This window comes from Geotrypetes seraphini, chromosome 8 (genome assembly GCF_902459505.1).
Source record: "Geotrypetes seraphini chromosome 8, aGeoSer1.1, whole genome shotgun sequence".
NCBI classification, from domain to species: Eukaryota; Metazoa; Chordata; class Amphibia; order Gymnophiona; family Dermophiidae; genus Geotrypetes; species Geotrypetes seraphini.
In genome coordinates this window covers 141,270,816-141,289,896 of record NC_047091.1, presented here as the reverse complement: position 1 = coordinate 141,289,896, position 19,081 = coordinate 141,270,816, and the positions used below count along the sequence as shown (strand labels likewise).

At 42.8% G+C, this 19,081-nt stretch overlaps 1 protein-coding gene across 1 annotated transcript in view; it reads right to left on the bottom strand.

The window, feature by feature from the left end:
• GALNT9 (polypeptide N-acetylgalactosaminyltransferase 9) overlaps positions 1–19,081 on the bottom strand; it is a 331,969-nt gene that overhangs the window by 126,309 nt on the left and 186,579 nt on the right. The window contains exon 6 of the mRNA XM_033953956.1: positions 13,495–13,612. Within this exon, the coding sequence (XP_033809847.1) occupies positions 13,495–13,612 (118 nt within the window). The remainder of the gene's footprint in view (positions 1–13,494; positions 13,613–19,081) is intronic.

The following is a 19,081-nucleotide window of genomic DNA, read 5'->3' as shown; positions in this document are numbered from 1 at the left end:
TAGATTTCAGCCAAATGAGCAAAGTTTCTAATCCACCAAAATAATGAAATGGATGGTTTGATTTCATATACCTGGTCAGAACAAAAGCTGGAGAATAGAAATTCTTCCAACAAAAAGACCATGCTGTAAATTAATAACCGATGCCATTCCAAGTCAACAGACGAATTGTAAAAAAAAATTCTTAAGAAAAGGTTACAGTGAAATAAAAGAACGCTCATATTATGACTTTAACATTTCTCTAGGACATCAGTTATAACCATCACTCCCATTCATATGCTTTTTTTTCCCCCTATTATTATTTTTTTTTTGTGTCTTGGCTTGGCTAATATATATTACAAGTGTTCTTCACAAATCCTTTTCAATATAAGAACATTATTGGAGGATTGCAGCCTGGAAGGTGCATGAAATAGATTACTACAAGCTAACTTTATTGCTTTTCTTGTAGCTCGAAAAAGCATGTCCTAGACTTCTGACAAACCTGGGCTTGATTTCATTCAGGGACTGCAAATGCCACAGTTTTTTTGGGAATGTAAGTTCGAAACCAATACTGGTCAAAAGTCTCCCATCTGGAGCTGGGTAAACTTGCCAACTCTGCTTATGGGATTGTTCAGCAGAATAAATCAACAGCCATAGGCAGAGGTCATTAAGGGGAGAAATCATCAAGATGCATTACAAGATGTGCTTCCATTGCACCTTGATTTATCCTGGGTGTCACCAACCTATGTAGCTCTATGCCACAGGTTACCAACTCCGTCTGTAAACGAAGAATGCTGTTTGTGAGTCATCTGGCAAGTAGCATTATTCCACTGGCCCTGGAACACTCGGTCATATTTTAAAGGAACCATTAGTGCTTTCAGACACCAAATGATAGCCATAACTCCAATAAAGACCCTAACCTTCTGATCTGCACCCTAACCCCAGATCAAGAATCCTACCACCCAAACCAACATATCTACCCCGCAATCAATTCGAACCTCCTGGGCCTTTTGGTTCAAGTCCCTTCTGGGCCAGAGTCCCAGGGTAGGAATGGTTCCCAGTTACTTCTGACTTTGTTTGAACTCCAAGCTGGCATAGGCAACCCCTAGCAATAGTCTTGTGGAACTATCACTAGGAGTCATATTTCTGTATAAGGACAGTAGGGGTACTACCACCAGGGGTCAATGGTATCATTTAGGAGGAAGGCACTAGCAAGGGAAGAAATAACTCGGGATCATTCCAGTGCTAGAATGCAAGAATACTAGAACTTGTACTGGTAGGCCCAGGTGGGTCAAGAGATACTGTTTCTGACTGAGGTGGTTGGGTCTTGTTTGGGAGTGCTCATTGGGAGCCTGAACCAAAACCAGACCAAAGAAAGGAAGGATAGAAACCCCTATATGGACAATCGAAGAACCAGAAAGTAGGGGTAGATCCCTGAGGCAGGTTGCTCTGTGCCAAAATACAATCTGTCAGGTCTTTTTAGCTGTTGGAATCTTGCAAATAAAAACAGTGTCTACACATTCTTTGGCTAGAATCTTATTGGTTCGCCTCTACTTTCTGGTTCATTTTTTAAGCTGTGAGAATCAGGCCCTGGCATGGCAGTCCAATGCTCATTGGCAGTAAAATACCCCAGCTATTTTAACTAGTTTTACAGCAGTCTGTAGTATGTACGTGGTACACATTGCAAGCCATGGTATAGTGCTTATATGGTAATGAATTGCTGTTTTGCATCTCATTACTATGCATCTCATGGAGACAAATTTTGCTGTGTTAGGGCAAGACAACCTGTATAAGTGCCCTATATGGCACACTGTTGCTTTGGAGCAACACACCGTTTTTTGTGGGTACTGGACACATTTAGCTGAAGGCAACATAAACCATTAAAAAGGCCTGCCATCTAACAAATATACAGTGGAACCTTGGTTTATGAGCATAATTCGTTCCAGAAGCATGCTCGTAAACCAAAATACTCGTATATCAAAGCGAGTTTCCCCATAGGAAATAATGGAAACTCGCTTGATACGTTCCCACACCCCCACCCCCTCCCCGAGGCCAGCGGCGCTATTCCCCCACCCTGCTCGCAAAGCCCCCCCTGAATGAACCGGCACCCCCCGCCTGAACAACATGAAACTTACTCCCCATCTGGCATCCGAGAATCTCGGCGAGAGGGAGAATTAGAAGGCCTTGAGCATGCGCAGATGCATGCTCAAGGCCCGGCAGAGGCAGGAAGTTCTTCAAGCGGCACCGGCACGTCCTGTGGGCTGCGTGCCAGTGCCAGACGGGGGGTAAGTTTCAAGTTGTTTGTGTGGGGGGTGCCAGTTCACATGGGGGGGGGCAGTTCGAGTGGGTGGGCCTTTGCGAGCGGGGGGAGGGGAGCGATGCCGGTTCTCGGGAGCGGGATGCTCGCAAATCGAGTCAACACTCGGTTTGCGAGACAAGTTTTGCGAGAATGTTTTGACTGTATATCAATTATTACATAACTGGAATAAGCTGTTGACATAAGCAGAAACGTACTGTGTACTAGTTGAAAGCTTTTGGCCATTTGCAAATCGACAAGAATTGGGTTTTGGCCAGATACTAGTGACCTGGATTGGCCACAGTGAGAATGGGCTACTAGGTTTGATGGACCTTTAGTCTGACCCAGTATGGCTATTCTTATGTTCTTAATTTTTCTGGTCACATTTGAAATTATATTTCTCTTATTATTTGAAGAAACTCATTCAAAAAATGTTTGTATGAAAATATTGTCCTTGTAATTAGTATAGAGAGTAAATTTATGTGCATCGGTTCTGTTTTTATGTCACACTTGTTGAATATAGGTATGTTGCTTAAGGTTCACATTGTGCATTCACTAGTTGAAAGTTTCCAGCCATTTGCAAATCAGCAAGAATTTTTCTGGTCATGTTTGAAGTTATATTTCTCTCATTTTTTTGATGAATCTTTTTAATCGAAAAAGGTTTGTATGAAAATATTTTCATTATAATTAGTATAGAGAGTATGTTTATGTGCAAATGTTCTGTTTTTGTGTCACATTTATTTAAATTAGGTAAGTTGCTTGAGGTTCTGTAATGAGGTAGAACCGCTATCAACCCAGAAGGAGGCCAGCACTAAGAAACCATATGATAAGACTTGCTGGGTATAAGCTCTTCCCAATTGGCCAAGCAAAGCAGACAAATTTGCATTTTGGAGGCTAGCTGGAAAAGATCTCACCATAAGAGAATTAGGGGAGGAGGAGCTAAATTAAGATGCCGGCGCTATCTCTGGAAACTGATTCTTTTTTGTGCCATATTTATGGTGAAACGCAAATCTAAAGCCCAGGTTTTCCCGGAGGAACCTACATTGTTTACTGGAACGATGGACGCTATCGTGCAGCATTCCACCTGAAAGCAGAATCCGGATGCATCCTCGGCGGGAGGAGGCACGCAGACACTCCAGTAAGGGCGCCACCTTGCCTCTGGAGGAGCGGAGACCACTGTTGCGTCCTATGGCCATGGAACCAGCATTGGAGGCTGGGCAGGCTCGAGATGTTCCCATGTTGCAACACCAGACTCGGGGATCTGAGTCTGAGCGACATCAGGAGGATAAGTCAGCATTGTTGGCGTAGGAGCTGGATGCAAATCAAGAGGAGGAGGAGGAGGACTTTATTCAGATTTCCCTTGCAGCAGCAGCTACAGGTACTGGTTTTACAGGGGAACCCAGCATAGAACTAACTCTCCTGCAGAGACCTAAGGCCTTTAATTTGGAGACCATATGGAAGCAAGAGTTTTGTTTAAATTTTCTTGCCTTTGCTATAAATCAATTTTTGGCCTGGCCCCTAGGTATCTGGTTTCTCAATTTAATCTGGACAGTTCCATTAGGTCCACACGCAGAATTCATTTGTTCTCCTTTCCATCATTAAAGGACTGCCGCTACAAAAGATTCCTGGACAGAACTCTTGCCTCCCAGGCAGGTAAATTGGCTGGCTAACATCATCATCCACTCCTCATCTTACCTCAATTTTAGAAAATCAATAAAAACAAATTTGTTTAACCGATTGTAACCTATGAATCTAGTGTATCTCTCCTCCCAACCTGTACCTTATTTTTGATGACTTTGCATTGTAACTTCTTCGACACTGTATTGTAACTACTTTGATGACTTTGTATTGTAACTACTTCGCTGATTGTCCAGCGCCTCTTGTAAACCGCCTCATAGAAACATAGAACATGACGGCAGAAAAGGGCCACGGCCCATCTAGTCTACCCACACTAATGGCCCACCCCCTAACTACCTCCATGAAGAGATCCCACATGCCAATCCCATCTTTTCTTAAAATCTGGCACGCTGCTGGCCTCAATTACCTGTTGTGGAAGATTATTCCAGCAGTCAACCACCCTTTCGGTGAAGGGTGGTTGACCACTGGAATAATCTATCATGGCTTTGGCGGTATATAAAAATAAAATTATTATTATTATTATTAATTTACAGTCTTCTTTGGGTGGTCAAATGCAGTAACTTTCTAACCGGTGTACAGCCATACTTTTGGAGCAAGTGGTAATAAAGAATAGAATATCAAGCCTGGAAGAAAAGTCTTTGGCCTATGAAACCAGACTTAAAACTTTGGAATCACAAGCCTCTGTCTGGGTTAGAGATAGTGAGAATTTGCATTTTAAATGTGAAATGTTAGAAAATGCTACTAGAAAATGTAATCTTAGGGTTATAAATTTTCCTAACGTTTTGATGATTACACCAATGGAAATGTTTAAAAGGTATATGAATGAGGTTTTGAAGGTACCTGAGTCAGCCTATCCACCTATCTCAAAAATTTATTACCTACCTACTAAAGTGAATTCACAGAGTCCTAACCAACAGAATCTTTCTGCTGATAGTTTGGACTTGACTAATTTCCTTGAGAGGTCGGAAGTTGAATCTCAGGCTCCCGCAATATTGTTAGTTTCCCTTGCTGTCGACTCAGACAGGGAATGGTTGATGAAATTGTTTTTTAGATATAAAGAAGTTTCCTTTATGACTTATAAAGTATGGATATATCCAGATATATCTAGATCTACCAAGTTTTTCCTTGCAAGTCCCAACCACAAACTAACGACCACCACCCTGCAACTTAACGGGCTAATGTATCCAATCAATTCCACCATTAAAATTCTCGGAGTCATCCTGGACCGCTACCTCACCTTTGAAGACCATACCAATGCCCAGGTCAAAAAATGTTTTTCCACCCTTTGGAAACTCCGTTCTATCAAACACTACTTTGATTTCCCCACCTTCAGATTGCTGGTCCAATCCCTAATCTTAAGCACCCTGGATTACTGTAACATCATATACTTGGGTTCCTACAAGAAAACCATTAAACGTCTAAGATTCATTCAGAACACCGCTGTCCGCCTCATCTATGGCCTCAAAAAGTCAGACCATGTTAGCCCTTTTCTACAGAAAACTTCATTGGCTACCAATTGAAGCAAGGGTCATCTTCAAATTTGCCTGCCTCTGCTTTAAAACCTTAACTGGCTCATCCTCGATATACCTTTGTGTATACAAAAATAAAGTTATTATTATTATCTACCCAGAAAAGACAAAAACAATTTCTACTTATGAGACCACAGGTTCTACAGTTGGGAGCAACTTTTACATTATGGACTCCTTTTACTAAGGTGCACTAACATTTTTAGCGCACGCAGGAAATTACCGAGCACTACACCGTGTACTATGGTTCTAGAACTAACACCAGCTCAATGCTGGCGTTAAGGTCTAGCACACGCAGCAATATAGCGCGCGCTATTCCGTGCGTTACAACCCTACCGCACCTTCATAAAAGGAGCCCTATGTTATCCCTGTAAATGTGTAATGATTTCTAGAGAAAATAGAGATGCTTTTTATGAGCCGTAGCAGCTATCTAAATTTATTTTTGTTAAAGATCAAGCAACCTGCACCTCTTGATAAGGGTGTCCAAATAGAACCGCTCAAATGAAATAGATCGGGGGGTATCAGGCCTCATCTTTATTTCCTTAAAAATTGTTTCTTGAAGGACTTTACTCAGTTTATTTTTCAGCTCCTTCTCCAATAATTGTGGACTAATTTATACTCTGAACTATTTAGTTAATTTCCTGGACAATTATGTTGAGAACATTAGCTCTCATTGTATATATTATTTTCAGTTCATTGTATTGCTTCCTATTTTTGACGGATGTTATTGTCAAAAGTTTAAAATGTATAAATAAAGAATTAAAAAAAAAAAGAGAAATAGAAATAGAAATCTGCAGACAAGGCCTGGAGCATAGAAAGACCAGAAAAGGGGACTCTTCAGAGTAACTCTTCAGGGTAACAGGGACTCTTCAGAGTAACCACTGGGGAGGTACTCACCTAACTCCTAGTAAGTTCAAATTGACCAGTAACCAGAGGGTTCACAGAAGCCAAGATACCAGAATACCCAAATTGACCAGTGGCCACAGGGTCTGTGGGGACCAAGGTACCAGAAGAGCCTGAATGACCAGTAGTGAACAGAAGAGCCTGTAAAGGCATCCTAAAAGTCAAGTGAGAAATGTGATGTCTACTTGTGCTTTACCCCAAAGTCTGTAAGCGAGGGGCATAGTTGCGCTTTGTTGCCCTGAAGCAAAACACCTCTCAAAATTTACAAAAATTAAACATTTTTAGGAAACAGTTATTTCTCATTACCTTATGGGTTCAAAAACTCCCTAATAAAAAAATGTTTCTTCAGCCTTCACATGCTAAGGAAAGTGAGAACCTGTTTCCATCAAAAACACTTTGCTGTCCTTGTCCAATCCACCATCCTTTCCAGACTGGACTATTGCAACTCTATCTACCTAAGCCTAACAAAGAAAAACCTTCAAAGACTCCAGCGGATTCAAAATGCCGCTGCTAAGCTTATCTTCGCAAAAAGCAAATTCGACCACGTCTCACCACTTTTGTCCAAGCTACACTGGCTCCCGATAATCTCCAGAGTCCAATTCAAATGTGCCTGCCTTACTTTCAAGATCCTACACGGCATTCTCCCCCCTTTTCTTCCTCTTTCTTGGAATTCCTCTAACCCCAATTCCACCAGATCTACCCCAAAACTGAAACTTTTCTTTCCCTCTCGAAAAGGCGTTTCCCTAGTAGGAAAACTAGGTTCCTCCCTCCCTTTCAGAATCACTGAGCTCTGGAACAATCTTACCTCCCCTCTTAGGAATCTGAGCTCCCTCCAACTCTTCCGTAAACATCTGAAAACCTGGTTATTTTCAAAAATGTAACTCTTCCTCTCTCTGGTTACTCTGTCCTAAATTTTCTCTTCATTTTGTCTTTTCCCTTCACTGGAGTTCCTTTCTACCCTAACCCTTGTTAACCGTGTGGAGCTTTGCGAATGTAGAGATGATGCGGTATACAAACCCAAGGTTTAGTTTAGTTTAGTTTAAATAAGATGAAAATAATATGACTTTTTGCCCTAATTCAGCTTGATAATTTTATCTCTAAATGTTCTCTAGCAGAGCATTGTATCTAGCCAAGCCTCTCAGGAAAAATAAAAAAATAGATCCATGCTTTATTCTGATATCCAGTGGCATGCAGAACTTGGCCACTGAGGGCTGCAAAGGTGGAGGAGGACACTTTGCAAAAGAGCCTTCTGTGCTATTCAAATTGTCATTAGGAAACTAATAAGGCCATTTTGAACACAGCTCAACTGATGCACACCACAGGTCAGCATGAAGACAAACACAATCCCCCCTTTCAACTGTAGTCTCATACACCATCAACAATGGGAGCATTCTGTAATATGTTGATGCAGTATAACAAATGCTAATAAAGCATAAATATAAACATTACAAAATCATAGTGCTCTCCTGTACAGTTTTGGCCCAGCCTCTCCTTCCCTTTTCAACAATTAAGAGCATAAGAGTTGCCATACTGGGACAGACCAAAGGTCCATCAAGCCCAGTATACTGTTTTCTACAATGTGTAATCCAGATCGCAAGCACCTGCTCCATCCGCAAAGTGCAATGTCAGCACTTGCTCCCTCATCCATCTACCTCACACCTCTTCCTGCCAGCAGGGCTAAATCTATCATTCGCCCTCTCCTTCTCCTGCCACAGGTCTTGCATGCATTTCTTGCAAGACTCAGACTTCATGGTGAGAAGATGTGTCAGGCATGGATGGTTCAACTTTCCTCCACCTGAAATCTCACCTTGGTTGAAAAGAGAGTGAGATAACCCTTGCATGAATAACAATAACAGAATAAAATAAAATATACCTGGAAATCCCAAAATTCCACCGTATCTTTCAAATGATATCTTAGAGAAAGGATGTTTTAATTTAGGAGCCTGGATTTTCATATCTATTTGTGAAGGCCCCGTAAACACCAACCACATAAGTCTTTCTTTTATCAACATTTCATGCAGATACATACATAACCTTATAGGTAGATCACACCACGGTGAATTATAGAAGTAATGCATATACATGTGGGAAGAGAGATAAGGCAGTTTATAAGGGGTGATGGCACTTATCTGTTGCAATTTCCTGTGGGCTGGATGCTGGCCGAAGGAACACCCAGGGGCTAGCTGGAGGCCCCTACTTTTCACATTGCTGCTGCCAGCAGGTTTTCAAGACAATGGGCAGATGTGGGGGAGGGCGGAGAAGGGAGTGAACGTGTGATGCTGGAGCATAAGGAGCAGAGAGAAAGAGACCGGAGATGGGAAGGGAGGGGCAGAAACACTTAGCCATTGTGCCAGGTGAGATACTGGCAGTGATATCAGTGGCTGAGGATTTTGGCACCCTTTATGGCTGGTGCTCTCAGTCATTGCCTCAACCGATCCAGTGGTTAAGCCGGTCCTAGGCAGTGGCGCAGCCGGTCCTAGGCAGTGGCACAGTAAGGAGGCATGGCCCCCCCTCGGGCGCTGTCTTAGTGACGGTGCCGGCACCCCTCCTCCTCTCCGCCCCCACTCCTTCACGTCCCCCCCACCACCGTACCTTCATCTCTTCGCTGGTGCAAGCAGCAACTCCAACCTGCTGCTTGCGGCAACATCAGCTCTCCCTCTGACATCACTTCCGGGTTCCGTGCCAAGGAAGTGACATCAGAGGGAGAGCTAATGCCGGCAGCGAGTTGGTGATTCTGCTTGGGCTGGGGAAGTTAAAAGAGGTATGGGGTAGGGAAGGGATGCACACGTGGGGCGGGGAAGAAGCAAGGGGGCGGAGAAGAGGGTGGGGAGGGGTGCCATTGCCTGGGTGCCTCTGATCTTCGCTACGCCACTAGTCCTAGGTCCTTGCATTCTGATATCTTCAGATACCGCTGTATGATCCTGATATCTGACTAGTCTAAAAAAAACTGGAAAATGAAGCATCAGCAGTGATAAGACTAGTATGTTAGGGAGATAATGAGCTCCCACAATCCCTCACCCAGGTGCACAGTTGCCTTTTTCTTTTAGCACAGTTTGCCTCAGGCTTCTCATGATTGATGCAATTTGATTCTCTGCCAGTAGCAGACAGTTTCATAACATGGCAGATTCGGTTTTGGCAAGTGTTTACGTTTTCTTTCTCTCTCACCCTCTCTCTTTCCTGCTCTTTAACTTGAGAGCAATTCAAGAAACGCAATACTCTTTTAGTTCACGAGCAGTGGACATCCCGCTGAGGGCAGCTCTTTATGGTGATGATAAACACTCAACTATCAAATGATGGATCATAACATTTCAGTTTGAAGCAATCAATGATATATTCAACTTTCACTAATAAGGGGATTCTGAAGCCTATAAATGACCTCGGCTTCTTAACTGTATTAAAAATAATCAGCTCTGAAAACAGACATATATAGGCGTTGGATTTTAGGGGGGCCTGAGTCCAAAGTGGGGGGAGGGGGCACAAAATTTTGCTCTGACTCCTCCACTGCTCTCTGCCTCCCCCACGATCCTACAAAATTGAGACACCATATGCTGCTTTGGCTTATGGGAGCCCCCAAACCCTGCCACTGGAAGCCCTCTTCATCTAAAGCCTGGCAGCTAGTGATGCTTTTCCTTGGAGCTGCCATGCTGGCATGTGCGAGGGAGGCTGGCCCCCCTGTGCATGCTAGATTTTCATGCATGCATGGCAGGTGGTTCCGCCCTCACACAAGCTCTATTTTACACACAAAAATAGCATGTACTGGGGGGTGGGGAAAGCAGGGGCTGATGCATTGGCAACCCAGGAAAAGTGCCACCAGTTGTCAGGCTTCACAGAAAGGAGCGCTTCAGCTTTTGGAGCTTAGGGGACCCCTACCAGCCAAAGCAGCAGACAGCGTCTCGGTTTCGGGGAGGCTTGAATCTAAATTGGACGACCACGTCCCCGAGGCCTCCCCATGAGTATGCCGGAGTCTGTTATAGGGGAAAACACCCTCCAGGGATTCAAGACAAAGTCGGATAAGTTCCTGCTAAACTGGAACGTACGCAGGTGAGGCTGGACTCATTTAGAGCACTGGCCTTTGACCCGGGGGCCGCCACGTGAGCGGACTGCTGGGCACGATGGACCACTGGTCTGACCCAGCAACGGCAATTCTTATGCTCACTGTCCAGAAGTGCAAACAAGGATACAGTTGGAGTGTGAGATGGCTTTGAGCACAGTATCAGGCCTGTTGAAAGAAACCTGTGCTTCTCCTCCTCCCTCCAGTGTTCTGGTTTCACTTGGTACCCATTACCTTCAAATGACACAGCTGAGCTACAGAGTTGTTACGGGTTCTGGCTTTTACATTTGTGCAAATCTTGACACCTCCTACTTTAAAATTCTCAGGAAAATCATGAGCTAATTCTTTTTATTTATATATTGGGATTTGTTAACTACCTTTAAGAAGAAATTCACCTGAGCCAGTGTACAGCAGGTACATCACAATTTTGTTAAAAGCATAACAATAGTAAAATGACCAAATATAAGCCTAAATGCAATCAATGAGGTAAACTTGGAAATAGCAAATTGAAACCTAGGGCTCCTTTTACGAAGCCGCATTAGCCCCCGCCTGCTCAAAGTGTTAGGTGTTATTATAGATTCTGACCTCGGTTTTGCAGACCAGAATAATTCCTTGGCGAATAATTTTTTTCTTTAGATTAAGACAGTTAAGAACGATAAGATCTGTTATAAGTCAGGCTAGTTTCAGGTCAGTGGTGCAAGCTGAACTACTTCCTTACCTGGACTATTGCAACTCACTATACTGTGGAATAACAGAGAAAGAGTACAAGAGATTGCAATTAGTTCAAAATATAGCAGCCAGCCTAATTTTTCAATTAAAACAATTGAGAGGGTTAGTCCACTGCTATAACTCCCTTAGGCACCATTTATAGAGTTCCCCAATAAATACTAACATTAGCACATGGTCATAGAGTGAGAAAATGGAAAATAGCCCTTTATTAGAGCCGTAGAAAAAAATGGCAAAGCATATTGGAAAGACCCAAGTAAAGGCGCACGAAGAGCCTCATTCTATAAATAATGCCTTAGTTAGGCATTGCTAGGTGCCATAATTCAGACTACCTAGCGACGCCTAACTAAAATCCTCACCTAACCTAAATTATATCAATTAGCTTAAAGGCATGGCAATTGACTGTGCCATTGAAGTTAATTGAATAATTAATTTAAACATTTTAAATTTTAAAAGTTACGTGTGGAATTCCACATGGCGCCTACAGACACCCTCCGACACCCTCCGATGCCTAACAATGCCTACCTGAAATGTAGGCTTGGTTTAGGGCGGGAAATAGGTGTGGTTGACTTAGGTGTTGCTAGGCTTCCGAGTTAGGTGTTGGTAAATTAGGCCCGGTAAAACCTGGCCTAATATACTGGCGCCTACATCCAGGATGCTTAGTGACACTTAAGCATGCCTAGGCTTTGCTAGGTGGGATTCTATAAACGGTAGTTACAAAGAAAAAGGAATCCAACAAATCAGCAATGAATGTTGAACAAACAAACCAAAAAGAAAACTGCAGAATGGATATACTTGATTCAGGCACTTTATTGAGTCAATCAAACGTTGTTTTAAGAGGGGTCCGCCTTTGTTCTAGAGAAACGAGGACCGAACATGGTCCGTGTTTAAAATAAAACATCTTCCTCAGAGGTCCTAATGAAATATAAGGGAATGTTACATGAAGAATAAATATGATGGATGACAATGTTGATATGCATCGTGTAACAAATTAGAATATGAAGATGCCTAGAGGTTGATTGACAACTGTGCCATGTAGGCATCACTAGGCACCGTTTGTAGAATCTGGCCTTAAAAGGACCCCTTTATAGTACAAGTCCTTCTGTCTATTGTATTACAACAGGCTTTTATTAGACCCTGAGTTCTGTGATTCTGCTTAAGTAACAGAAGCTGTGGATTTCAGTAAAAGATTCCAACACATTATGACAATTTAATTTAGTTTATAGGCAGGGCTGGATTTATGTGTATTGCGGCCCCTAAAAGTTAAGAGGTACCTCGATTAAATAGGAAGTAAGTTTTAGGTTACATAAGACACCCCCCCCATTCCAATATATTGGAATTTTCATTATTTATAAATGCAGTTTTTAAGTGATATGTGAGGCCTTAAACTGTAACTTGTCTGGTTTATACAGAAATCTAGTCCTGCTCGTATGTGAGATGTACAAGGACATTTCACCAGGATTTATACAATTTCCATACACACTCTACAACTATACCAAGAGGCATTTTATCTCTATAAGAGATCTCCATATTGCAGTTTTATGGGGTCCTTTTATGAAGGTGCGCTAACCAATTTAGCGCGCGCTAAAGACTGGCACACGCTAAATGCTAAGGTGCCTTAGCATTTAGCACGCTAATCCTCAGTGCACGCTAAATCAGTTAGGGCGCCGTAATAAAAGGACCCCCATATCAGTAGTGGGCAACTCTGGTCCTCAAGGAGTGCAAACCAATCGGATTTTCCAGATAACCTTAATAAATATGCAAAAAAAAATTATTTACATACTATTGAGACAGTGTGCATACGAGTATAACTCTCTCATGCATATTTCATTAGTGATATCACATTAGATTACATTACATTAGTATTTATGAATCATTAATATGCTCCAGAAGGAGTTCAATGCGATTTACAATTTAGAAGAGCCTGGCCATGTCCAGGATTTACATCATTTCATTAAGGTTTATAACATAGACATCTTGGTTTGTGTTCATGTAAACACATGATTATGGTATATAGTTTGGAGAAAAGATTGACCATATCTGGTGTTTACAGTAATTTTGATATCCTGAAAACTTGACGATTTTGAGGCCCTTGAGGACAAGATTTGCCTATTTCTACTTTATATAAAGCTTGCTACATGTCCATTACAGAATTCTGGTAAAAAACCCGCAAAAAAACCTTCAGATAGCATGCCCAATTGCTGTAATCTAATACTACCCATAATGCATCAGCATACTGAATGAAGAATATTTATTTTGAAACTGAATTTGTTTACCCTCAACTAGATCTACAATTCTGTTGGATTATATCAAAGTGGGCTTCTATTTTTCAGTCTAGTCTAGGAATGTATCGAGAACCACATTTCCTGTTCACTCACCCTCATGCCCAGTTCAATGTTTTCTCCACCATATACTTCCATGCCAGGATCAAGCAGGCCAATTTCACCGAAGTATTCGCGATCGACCACAAAGGAACAGCCGATCATAGCTGGTGTCCTGGGGAGAACCAAAGTGGAGATACTTTCAAAAACACATTTAGTCCCATTGGCAGGTAAGAGAAGAAGCTTGCTTTGCATATCCAACAGGATTTTTACCCTTCCTCAGCAGTAAAAATATTAACAATGGGACAGGTGATGGTGGTCAGCGCTTTGCTGACTGCCAATGGCCTTATGCCCAGATATTCAATGCTGGGCCATATTCATGCTCTGACACTAAGGGGCTGATTCTATAAACAGCGCCTAAATCAGCCGGTGCCTAGAAAAATGGTGTCAGCCACGTGTCAATCACACTTAGGCGCCATTTACAGAATTGCGGCTAGTGGCTTAGGCACCTGAAATGTAGGCAAAGGTGCCTACGTTTTCGGAGAACTGCGCTTAAGGCATGCTTTGTCCATAGAGATGCCCACTTGGGTGTTAGGCACTATCGTTCAATTAAATTTAAATTTTTATTTTTTTTACCAATTATTAAGGATACTTTGCCAATTAAATTAAGCACCTAAGAGGCATCTAACTTCAGGTGCCCATTATAGAATCAGCCTCTACATATCCAAGTATACATGACTGGCGAAACTTTAGCCAGTTAGGTGCAATATTCAGCACTTAACCAACTAAGAACTAATAAAAGATATATAATTGTGTTTTATGGAGTCATGTTTATGTGGTTACGTTAGCCAGTTAGATGCTGACTATCAGAACTGAACCAGTTTTGGCTTGGACGCTAATTGGGCATTTTCAGCAGCACTATCTGGTTTGCCCCAGACAAGTGATGTAAATGGCCAGGAGCTGTTTCTGGCCATTTAAATCACTTTGAATATTGAGCTCCGATCATAACAGTTTATTTCGGTCTTACCCAGGAGATCTGAACAGTTAACGCAAGATTAAAATAAATTACAACAAATAAAAAACAATAAATGTGCACAAAACCACTGACAATCAATACTCATCCTATTTCTAAAATAAAAATGTTTTCAGTTTCCTAATTCATACTAGATCATATTCTCTCCTTATGTTCCACAACAAAGGAACAACCCCAGAAAACAGTTGCTTACTAGTTCTTTTTCTCACACCGTTAGCAGAGGGCGCAATTTCGCAACATTAAATTTTAGCAAACTGCACTGAAAAGTGGCCTTAACGCATGATTGCGTGGGTCATTCCAGCATGCTAAGGCCAGTTTTTTTTTTCCCACATGGGTAAAATGGCCAAGCGCTAATTTTGCCATTAACTAGGGTTACCAAATGGCTCCAGAAAACAGAGGACGGATTGAGACATCTGGGTTTTACTTCCATCCTCCTTTTTCTGGAGCCATATGATAACCCTATATTAGCGCAAGACCATTAGCACATGAGCTTCTACTACCACCTATTTTGTTGATGATAAGGGCTCATATGCTACTCATGCACTATTGAATATGAATTGTGGTAGCGTCAGAGCTAATACCACCATGGCCGGTGATAGAAAAGCCTAATACAGCTTCGAAAAAAGGAGGGGGCTAAATAAGATCATGCAAAAGTCTTGAAGCCTTTAGATACCTATAATAGTGTGCATTCAATATCAGTGCTAGGTCATAAAATTGTCCACTTCCAATTACCTCTATAATCCACAGAAAAACTTGGGAAGGATGACTTTCAAAGGAATTTTCCTGAGGCACTACTGTAGATAGTAAGACCAAGGTAAATTCCTGTGCTTAAAACTCCTCTCTCACTAGTCAAAAGTACATCTACAGTGCCCATACTTTTCAACGTGGCACAAAGGGACATGGGTGGGAGAGATAAAGCAGAGATAGCAGATTACCCAGTTCCAGGCTGAAGATTTTGAGACAGTCTTGGTTTTGAACTTACATCCCAAAAGTAGTGCTGGATTTGTAGTGCCTGATTTTGCTTGTTAAAATCAATGGTACAAATCCCATAATGCACCAGAATGGGGTGGGGGGGGGGGGGGTCAGAAATCCAGGACTGGTCTAAAATCTCCAGCCTGGAACTGGGGTAAGTTGGCATCTCTGGAAAAGTAATTCCTTGCCTGCACCTTGCACCAGATATAAAGGAGGCACAATGTTTGCAGGGACAGTTGTTCAGAAGTGCAGCTGACAAAGTTAACTTTAGTTGTATATAGCTGACTAACTGGTCTCTGGTTTACTATGGTACCTAGAGCCTACGGACATTTAAACCTGATTTTTGTATCTGTGCATGTGCTTTGGAAAAGAATCCATGCGTGCTTGAAAATACAATCCACACTTGTTATTTTTCAATCTGATGCAGATCATATTCTTGGAAACACCTCCCCTAGGTACAGCTAAATGCATGTGCATTGTGGAACACAACACATGCTTTTAGCAATATTGAAAGACGGCACTTTTCAGACAGTAATTTATGTACAGCAATTGCTATTAGTCACATAAAATTGTCCTCCTCGTTCCCCAAACTTTCAAAGGGAAACACCATAAGGAGAATCTGTTTGAAAATTAGCTTGCAGGCTCAGCAGTCCTTGAATTCTTTGCTGAGTTTCAAAATTTCCTCTATAAAGTGCAACCAGCTGTCTTGCTGGCACTTTGTTGATTAATGTTATTCCTTCTAATTCAGCCCTAAGACGTACAGATGAAGACTAACACTGACACATTCTCACAAACGCTTTTCATGTGTTTGACAGAGCAGCATTATCGAAAAGGCAACGGTCATATGGACTTTACTGCATTCTGTCTTTTGGTGCATAATTTTTGTTGATTTTAATCTCTACAAAAATTGCTTCTCAGCTAATGACAGAGGACAGCAGCACAAAAATAACAGGACCATTAAAAAGTGATTATTTGAGTAATAAACCAATTTGTCAGCTCATTAGTGTTTGGTCAGATAGCTGTCACTGATGAAAGTTTTATGCTACTTGTGACTTGTAATAGCCAGGGGCATTTTTACATAGAGAGATAGTTGAGTTCAATTTCAGCAGCATTCAGCAAATGTTTCATTTGTTTTAACAATCTTCCAGTGCATATGACAAACTAGGAATTTCAGATGCCTACAGATTCCAGCAGCGGCACACATGGATTAGAATGCCAACATTGCCAGTGCCAGCCCCATCACAGCTGCTGGTGCTCTCAGGAAAGTATAATGTGATCCCTGATTGACATTAAGGGCTCCTTTTATCAAGCCGCGCTAAACTGCCGGCCGCACTAGCCGCTAACACCTCCCTTGAGCAGGCGGTAGATTTTAGGCCAGCGCGCAGGGTTAACTCATGATGAAACGTCACGTGCATTAATCCCGCTAGCACGGCTTGATAAAAGGAGCCCTAAATCAAGGCTTACTATGGGAGAGAAGGGAAGATGCTAGCCAGGAAGAGAATCTTGCAGTAGCTAAGAAAACTCTGCTGACCCAAATGACCTACCCCCCTCACCAATATCATCCTGTCCAATTTCATAGTTATGTCAAGGCCCAGTGGAGGGAGCAAGTCTGTACCTGTGAATCATCTTTGGAGGAGCTTTTAAAAGGCTTCTTAATATGCAACTGGAGGAGACTGATTTAATTTAGGCTCAGGATTTAGATTACCTGTGAAGCTGTTTTGCATGTTTTTGTATTACAGGTACAAAATCTTTTATCCAAATTCCTTGTGACCAGTGGCATAGTAAGAGGGGGCGGTTCACCCCGGGCGCCATCTTGCTCAGGGCACTGGCACCCCACCTCCTCTCTGCCCCCTTCCCACTCCTCCCCCTGCCACACACTTGCCACTTCTTTTCCCCATACCTTTTTAATTTCAGCATGAGCAGCCACCGACTTACTGCCCGCATCAGCTTCAGCGCTCTCTCTGACATCACTTCTAGCACCCGCACCTAGGGAGTGACATCAAAGAGAACACCAAAGTCAGCGCAGGCAGTAAGTTGGTGGCTGCAAAGGGGTGCCTACATGCAGCAGGAAAGAGGGTGGGAGAAGGGGCTCTCCAGTCCCTCCAAACTCTACCAGATAGACAATACAGGGCAGAGAACCTTCTCTACTGCACTGATCCTCCCTGTCAGCACCAACCAATACTAAGCTTACTAGGAGTTAAGCCAAGACCAGCATTTTTTTTTCCTCCTAAGACTCACCTAAGTTCTGAAAGAACTCTTGATGTTCACTGCTCTCTGCTTGGGACCTGTCCTTTTCAGCACCACTGTTCCCTCAGGGTGAGTGGACAGCTCCCAGCAGTCTTTGTAGGATGTTATGCAAATGTGCTCTCTCTTTCAACTGTTCAGGCTTCTTCTGCTGACCTAGGACAGGGGTGGGCAACTCCGGTCTTCAAGGGCCGGAATCCAGTCGGGTTTTCAGGATTTCCCCAATGAATATGCATTGAAAAGCAGTGCATGCAAATAGATCTCATGCATATTCATTGGGGAAATCCTGAAAACCCAACTGGATTCCGGCCCTTGCGGACCGGAGTTGCCCACCCCTGACCAAGGAGAACTTCACCCTATTACCCTATAGCAGGGGTAGGGCACTCCGGTCCTAGAGAGCCGTATTCCAGTCAGGTGTTCAGGATTTCCCCAATGAATATGCATGAGATCTATTTGCATGCACTGCTTTCAATGCATATTCATTGGGGAAATCCTGAAAACCCGACTGGACTACGGCTCTCAAGGACCGGAGTTCCCTACCCCTGCCCTATAGGTACCAATATTTCAAAATGGTTGGGGATGTCAAATATAACATAGTAATGGAGACATTTCATAAGAACATAAGTATTGCCTCTGCCGGGTCAGACCAGGGGTCCATCGTGCCCAGCAGCCCGCTCCCGCGGCGGCCCTCCAGGTCCTTAACCTGTAAGTTCCTACCACCTGAATTGTTTATTCCCTAATCCTGAAGTACCTTGTATAGTACCCCTCTATCTATACCCTGTAATCCCTTTCTCCTTCAAGAAGTCATCCAAGCCCATTTTGAAACCCATTATTGTACTCTGTCCCTCTCGAGCATCACCATATCCTTCCTTCGTTCTGGTAGTGATCCTGCCACTGTATAGTAGAGCAATGGTGCGCCCGTATCTAGAGTACTGCGTCCAATACTGGTCGCCGCACCTTAAGAAGGATATGGTGATGCTCGAGAGGGTCCAGAGAAGAGCAACAAAAATGATTAAGGGCATGGAAAACCTTGCATATACCGAAAGGCTGGAGAAGCTGGGGCTCTTTACCCTGGAAAAGCGGAGACTTAGAGGGGACATGATAGAGACCTATAAAATCATGAAAGGTATAGAGAAGGTGGAGAGGGACAAATTCTTTAGGCTAGCGGGGACATCAAAAACGAGAGGGCATTCGGAAAAACTGATAGGAGACAGATTCAAGACGAATGCTAGGAAGTATTTCTTCACTCAGAGGGTGGTGGACACCTGGAATGCGCTTCCAGGAGAGGTGATAGGACAGAGTACAATAATGGGTTTCAAAAAGGGCTTGGATGACTTCTTGAAGGAGAAAGGGATGACAGGGTATAGATAGAGGGGTACTATACAGGGTACTTCG